Source organism: Otolemur garnettii, unplaced genomic scaffold, assembly GCF_000181295.1.
Source record: "Otolemur garnettii isolate 467f Iridium unplaced genomic scaffold, OtoGar3 scaffold00013, whole genome shotgun sequence".
Taxonomy (NCBI): domain Eukaryota; kingdom Metazoa; phylum Chordata; class Mammalia; order Primates; family Galagidae; genus Otolemur; species Otolemur garnettii.
In genome coordinates, this window is record NW_003852408.1 from 29,404,058 (window position 1) to 29,411,948 (window position 7,891).

At 34.8% G+C, this 7,891-nt stretch overlaps 1 protein-coding gene across 2 annotated transcripts in view; it reads left to right on the top strand.

Annotated features, from left to right (window-relative positions):
• The window catches only part of TMEM237 (transmembrane protein 237), a 28,244-nt gene extending 20,631 nt beyond the window's left edge, over positions 1–7,613 (top strand). For both annotated transcript variants that reach the window (XM_023510356.1, XM_023510357.1), the window contains exons 8-13: positions 1,031–1,154; positions 1,452–1,643; positions 3,066–3,139; positions 3,806–3,899; positions 4,684–4,805; positions 7,394–7,613. In XM_023510356.1, the coding sequence (XP_023366124.1) occupies positions 1,031–1,154; positions 1,452–1,643; positions 3,066–3,139; positions 3,806–3,899; positions 4,684–4,805; positions 7,394–7,461 (674 nt within the window). In that variant the 3' untranslated portion in view covers positions 7,462–7,613. The remainder of the gene's footprint in view (positions 1–1,030; positions 1,155–1,451; positions 1,644–3,065; positions 3,140–3,805; positions 3,900–4,683; positions 4,806–7,393) is intronic.
• The last annotated feature ends 278 nt before the right edge of the window (positions 7,614–7,891 follow it).

Genomic DNA, 7,891 nt, shown 5'->3' on the forward strand with positions numbered 1-7,891 from the left:
AATTTTATAAGAGCCCATCTAAAGGATCCTGGAATTCTTGGCCAATGAGAAACCTGTGCTAGAGAGACTAATTCAGAGTCCTGCAGTTGGTTAGTTTAGAAGTGGGACTTAAATTGAGGTTTCATTGCTTCTAGTCAAGTGCTTTTACTCGTATACCATGTGGCCATTTAATTTAATGTGTAAGCACATACAGGGTAAGTACATTTAATTTAATGGCTACATAGTATACAATTTAATTACTCCAGTCTTATTTTTAAGCAATACTACTCAATCCTCATTTTTATTCCTGCCTTCCTTAACATAGAAACTTCCCTACTAGAGTGACCGTAAACAGTACCAACAGTTCTGCTGTCTGCCCAGAAGTTGTCTTTTCTTAGGGAAAATTAAGCCTTGGCCTTCATCCTATAAAATACCCAAGAGCTAGGTCTGGTGAAGGTAATTGACGTGGAACCTTTCTTGCTTTCTAAGGTCCATTTGTCTGTTACTAGATTACATAAGAAGAAGCCTATTAGTCAGGAGGATAAAGCCCCTGTTCATACAATATTGCAGTGCTGACGCCCAAACTGGTAGTTTCACATGAATCTTCTAAAAAGAAATTTATAAAATATTTCTTTTCTGTCATCATAGAAAGCCATGCTACACAACCCTGGCATCTTTTTCTAAGAAAGCTAAGGTTGTTTTTAAGTATTGACTTACCTTAATAGTGGAGGCATTTAAACCTTAATACTGCTAGAGTCTCTGAATTAGGATTTTGTGGAGTATGTCATGTTAATTTTGAAAATTGTTACTTAACATTTATCTTGGGTTGAGAAGAAAGTGCAGTGACATTGCTTATTTTTCCTACAGATGAAAAAATAGTATGTTTAAGCAAAGAAAAGAGCCTTCTGAAATAGTCTGGGACTGAGTCAAGGACAACTTTTAGATAGAAAAACAGCAAAATTTCAGTCTTAGGCTAAGGACTTTTGAGTATGAAATAACGAAAAAAGTTTCTCTCTTACTAATTCTTAATAATTACATTATGTGTTCTCAGGGAGATTCCAGGCTGCTGATCGTTCAGAGTTGATAAAGACCACAGAAAACATAGATGTGTCAATGGACATGAAGCCTTGCTGGACCACAAGGGACGTGGCACTTTCAGTGCACCGGGCCTTCAGGTAGCTCCTTCTGTTGGACTTTTCTTAAAACAGATGTTACATGTGTTCCATAATTAAAAAAAAAAGAAGTCTTGGCTGTTTAATACTATTAACAAAATTGACAACTTAAAATTTAGGTAGACATATTTTTTAAACATTCTTTTGGAATTAAATGATCTGCCTATCAGTGTAAGTACAAAGAAAATGCTTTTTTTTTACTTTTCATGAAATATTGAGTTTTATTCTTATATGTGAAGAGACTTAAAAGATATTTTTGCTGATCACTTAGTTATAGTAGTTAAACGTTTTTCCCTTCAGGATGATTGGTCTCTTTTCTCATGGATTCTTGGCTGGCTGCGCGGTGTGGAATATTGTTGTAATATATGTTTTAGCAGGAGACCAGCTATCTAACCCCTCAAACTTTCTGCAACAATACAAGACCCTTGCGTACCCATTCCAGAGTCTTCTCTACTTGCTTTTGGCTCTGAGTACGATTTCAGCTTTTGACAGGTAACATTGTTGGAATTGCAGATTCCTCTAACTTTTCTTTAGGGGAAATGTTGAGCAAAATGTGTCACTGACTATGACAATTTTCAAGATAGAATTTCAGGATATTAGTATTATTTTAATGTTTTTCAGCCAGTCTGTTTCTGTTCATTTGGGAGGTTAGGGAATGGAACTACTGTGAACAAAATCTCTAAAAGTCTTAACCCATGCAAGCATCACCTCATAAGTCCAGAATTTATTCAAATACAGTGAACTCAGAAAGTTCCAAATATCTTCAAAATCAACTAAAGCAGGTATAAGTGAGACTTAGGGCATCATGTTAGTTTTCTAGGGCTGCTATAACAAAGTAACCACACACTGGCTCACATAAAACACCGGAAATTTATTTCCTCACAGTTCTGGAGCCTAGGAGCCTGAAATCAAGATGTGGCCAAGGTTGATTCCCTTTGGAGGCCTCTGAGGGAGAATCTATTCCATGCTCCTCCCCTTACTTCCAGTGACTGCTGGCGGCCCTTGGCAGTCCTTAGCGTGTAGATGCATCACTCCAACTGCTGCTGCTGTCATCACATGGCACATTTCCCTCTGTGTCTCTGTGTCTTATATCTCTTCTCTTCTTATTTTATTTATTTCTTTATTTATTTTTTATTGTTTTTGAGACAGAGTCTCACTTTGTCAACCTCAGTAGAGTGCGGTGCTATCATAGCTCACAGCAACCTCAGACTCTTGGGCTCAAGCGATCCTCTTGCCTCAGCTTCCCAAGTAGCTGGAACTACAGGTGCTCCCCACAATACCCAACTAGTTTTTCTGTTTTTAGTAGAGATGGCATCTCGCTCTTCCTCAGGCTGATCTCCAGCTCCTGAGTTTAAGTGATCCACCCACCTGGGCCTCCCAGGGGGCTGGGATTACAGGCACGATCCACTGTGCCTGTCTCCTCTTCTCTTATTGTATGGACGGTAATCATACTGGATTAGGGTTCATCCCAATGATTTATAATATCTGCAAAGATCTTGTTCCCAAATAAGGTCACATTCATGAGTGTCAGGGGTTAGGAGTTCAACATATCTTTTGGGGAATATAATTCAACATATTTTTTTAAAACCCACTTAATTATAGTCCAATGATACAGTCAATAGAAAGAGGTAGAAGCTAATGATATTTTGTAGATCATGTTTGTTTCTTCAAGATTTATCTAAATACCATAGGAGTGTTGCCTAAAATAGTCTTCTAGTTAGATGTTTTATGTGGCTTTTGTAGATAAAATATTTTGTGTGTGTGGTGAGTATAAACTATAGCTACTTAAATCTTAGTAATAGGCAGTATTAGAGGTAGCTTTAGAATAGAGACGGAAAATTTATAGTCAGGGAAGTAAAGTTCTGTTACGAAGTTTACAATTATGCTGCAACAAGACACTTTTGTATTTTCTAGGATTGACTTTGCTAAAACATCAGTAGCAATTCGAAATTTTTTGGCATTGGATCCAACAGCTTTAGCATCTTTCTGTGAGTAAATAGTTTAATATGATAACTGTGTAATACTTGAGTTATGTTATAATTTTGAACCAGGAAAAATATAATGTTTTATTTTTTAAAAAAGTTTTATATTATTGCTTCTTATAAACATTGCCTATAGATGTTCAGTGAATTTGTAATTAATATATTATAGGTATAATTTTAATAGAATTATTTTTCATTAGAAGTTCATTAAATAACTTTTAAGTTTTATTTGTTGCCTTATATTTCTTCATTTTCAGCTTTTATATTTTTTACTTAACCTTAAACACATTCAGCTGGTATGCCCTTTTAGTAACTAACACTTTCATATCTTTCTGATAATTTTGGCAATTTAATAATTTTGTTCTAAGTTATGAGAATGTTAGTAAAACTAGTTTTAGGACTTTGCACAGGTCAATTAATTTTTTAAAAGATCTTATGAGTTCTTGTCAGTTCTAATGATGAAATAGTGAGCATCTCAGAAGATTCCCTCTGCACCTGTGTTCTCAAAAAAATGATATAAGGATATTTAGCCTGTTGAAATTGGTAAAATGAATTTCTTTTATATCATTATTCACCAAAGTACAGATTATTTTTGACCTTAAAATAATCTCTAAATTCAAAATTAACCAGATTGTTAAAAATTACTAGTAATTTCATTTGTCTTTTTCTCAGTGTACTTTACTGCTCTTATACTATCTCTGAGTCAGCAAATGACAAGTGACAGAATCCACCTTTACACACCTTCTTCTGTTAATGGTAGTCTCTGGTAAGAATTCTCGCTGACATTAGTAATTGTTAATGGCAATAATAGCAACAATGGGAATAATGTTATTTTTCTTATTTTTCCTCTTTTTTCGTGTTTTCATCTATAAAGAATAATAAAGACCATATTTTTTCTCCAAAACTAGGATAAGAAAATACCTATTCCTTTAGTTAACAAATAATTATAGTTTTATCTATCTAGCTATCTATCTGTATTTTTAATGAAATGTTGTCTTTGTAAACATGTGTTTTAGTTCTTCAAGTTATGGCTTTAAAATAAGTCATCACACAGTGGACTGGAGAAACTCTGCATCTTTATCTTCATTCAGGGAGCCTATAATCCACACCAGTGATGAGAGCATGTAGCATGGATAGACTCAGATAACCAAGCAATGCTAGAAAGAACATAGGGAGAGCGAACATCTGCTGATCAGTGGCCAGCCATGAAGCTGAATAGACAGCTAGGGGAACGGGTAAAAAGGAAAAGGAAAGATACTTCATTGATAAATAATGTCATAGTAATTAGAAGGGAAATTTGTAGAAAATTTTTTTGGGAATGATAACTATTTATATTATTGTGTACAACAGATTTGGTTAGAGTTCAAATAACTTTTGAATCCTGTTCCCATGTCTTGTATGGTGTATTTTATAGGGAAATTATTTTTTGTCTCATACTTATTATTTCTCTAGGAGAGGAGTGCTATTTCTTTTTAAGTTCATAAGTAGGTACACTTGGATATAGTAACCAAAAATGAAGACATTTCTAATGAGTATTTCTACATCTTTAGGGCAGCAGGAATCGAGGAACAAATTCTCCAGCCGTGGATTGTGGTGAATCTGGTCGTAGCTCTTCTGGTTGGATTATCTTGGCTTTTTTTGTCTTACAAGCCAGGCATGGATCTTAGTGAAGGTATTGAAGAAAAAATCATATGTGAATATCCTAAAATCTTCTATAATGATTTTATAAATCATCTTTTAATGGGGATAGCTATGCTATTTCAATAACAAAGACAATGTTACAATAACAAAACAACAATAACAAATTATAATGATATAAGAATGGAAAGGCCAGGAGTGGTGACTCATGCCTTTAATCCTACCACTTTGGGAGGCCAGAGTGGGAGGGTTGCTTGAGGCCCAGGGGGTGGAGACCAGCTTGAGCAAGAGCAAGACCCTGCCTCTACAAAAAATAGAAAAGTTAGCTAGGCACGGAGGACCATTCCTGTAGTCCCAGCTATTAGAGCAATGGTTCTCAACCTTCCTAATGCTGTGGCCCTTTAATACAGTTCCTGTGGGTCACGACCCACAGGTTGAGAACCACTGTATTAGAGGCTGAGGTAGGAGGATCACCTGAGCTCAGGAGCTTAAGGTTGCTGTGAGCTATGACAATGCCACTACACTCTAGCCCAGGTGACAGAGTGAAACATTTTCTCAACAACAAAACAAAAATGCAAAACCAAAAAAAAAAAGGAAATAAAGTTCTAACAAGAAGTAAGAGGAGCCCCTAGGAGAGCTGGTGTCTGGAAGTACTCTGGCCGTGTGCATGTTCAGGAGACATTTCTTGGAGCTCTTCAAGTAATTTATAGAAAGTCTTTGCTTTACTTCTTTTAGTCTTTTTCTGATGGAAGCATCTCTTAAATTGAAATCAATCATGCTTCATCTGTGTAGTCTTTCAGACACATATTCAAGTGAATTATTCTTATCTCTTCTGCTTGGCACAGATTCTTAACCCTCCATTGTCTAACAGTATTTAGTAACTTTTAACATGCTCAGTGTGCAGCGAGATTCACTAGTCTCTAGTCCCCAGATCCCTTTTGGAGCACATGAAGAAGAATCTTAATTAGCACTGTTTTAGGAACGGCTTAGTATTTGCTATTGTAAATTGTATTTCCTTGACTGGTATTCCACACTTTATTTCTTGAATTTTTTTTTAACTATACACACAAGGATTTTTGAATATCTTTTATAGATATTTTCTAAAATTTGGTTATTATAATATTTTTGATTTGCTCAACTAATTATAACCTGTCTCAGAATAATAATGTGTCTCAGAAGTCTTAGAATGGACAATCTTTTTTTTTTTGAGACAGAGCCTCAAGCTGTCCCCCTCAGTAGAGTGCTATGGCATCACAGCTCACAGCAACCTGCAACTCCTGGGCTTAAGCGAGTCTCCTGCCTCTGCCTCCCAAAGTAGCTGGGCCTACAGGCGCCCACTACAACACCTGGCTATTTTTTGGTTGCAGCCGTCATTGTTCTTTGGCGGGCCCAGGCTTGATTCGAACCCACCACCTTAGGTGTATGTGGCTGGCGCCTTAGCCACTTGAGCCACAGGCCCCAAGCTGACAATCTTTATTTATTTATTTTGGACAATCTTTATTTATAAAACCACACCAAAGAATATTTTATGTATGATTATGTTCCTGTGTATTTCTATTCATGAGTATATCTTTTTGCCCTATAATTCTTTTGTTGCTCCACTGAATATAGTGTGGCTTTATTCCTTTTGTGTAGTTTTTGGTTATTCAAAGAATTTTTCATCCAGTACTTATATAAGAGGGCCTTATTTTACTAGATTCTTAAGGTTTTCTTTTTTTGTATTCATTGGTATTTTAATAAATATCTATGCTAATTAAGAGTTTAAATGGAGAAATGTCAAGTACTAATATTCTACAGATGGTTGGGATTGAAGCTACATTCAGCACAGTTGTTCAGTATTCAGTCTAAATCACAAAGTGTGTGTTACTTAGTCAATGATCCCCAGAATTCTGTTCTCCTTTAGGGGTATGTAAGTCTTATAACATGTGGATTAAAAGCAAATATACAATGAAGAAGACAATAACTAGCTTATTGGATTGTTTTGGTGATTAAATGGGATAACACATTTCAAATACCTTGGCATATATCTGTTGTTAGTCCCAAGTCTTTCCTCTGTATCTGTCTTCTACATTTTAGATTATCTGGTCACTGTAGAATTAGACCTTTTAGCTGCTTAATAATCCTGGATGCTCTAAGTAACTTAAATTTCCTAGTAATATTTTCTTATATTTTCTCCATTATATATGTTTCATTTTTCCTGGGGTTCATAATAAATTTTGAGCTTACACAATTTAAAGTATAAAACTTGTACATTTGTTATTGAGCCACGTTTTATTTTTTGATTTTTAAAATATTTTTAAATTAATTAATTGATTTTGGAGACAGGGTCTCACATAGTCACCCTGGGTAGAGTGCCTTGGTGTCATAGCTCACAGCAACCTCAAACTCTTGGGCTCATGTGATCCTCTTGCCTTAGGCTCCCGAGTAAGCTGGGACTACACATGCCCTCCAATTAATTCACTTTTTAAATTAGATTTCACTGTCAAGAATTCTTACTTGTACTTGAGGGCTTTTTTACTGTAGATTATATCAAAATCTCAAGAGATTGTTTATTAATAAGCTGTAAAAGTCTTTTAAAGCATTAGGAAACTATTTTAAGTGCATTTTCATTTTCTTCTCCAGAGTTAATGTTCTCTTCTGATGTGGAAGAATATCCTGATAAAGATAAAGGAATCAAAGCCTTGTCATAATTCCAACTAACCTTCAAAGGAATAATGATCTACTATTTTTCCCATTTTTTAAAATGTATTTTTATAAGGTGTGTATATGTGTATTTGTAATAGATTTTTTTGATTATATAATACTGAAACATTTCTCAAGATTATGAGAAATGTTAAAATTGTATCTGCAGTTTATACCTAAACATTAATTTCTATAGCATTAACGTCTCAATGACAAAAGAGATAATAAGCTAGAAACTACCAGGTGAAAGTGTTTATTTCCTTTCTCTTCAAAGTGTCTAATTGTAAAGAAAAAAAGTGTTTATTTCATTCTTTTCTCATATTAGTTGTATTTATAATCAGTTTCTTAAAAAGCACTAATTCAGAAAAAGTCATAACTTTAGTGTTATAAAATAGATTTAAACATAAACTTAGAGAATAAAGTAGAAGTGAAAAAAGC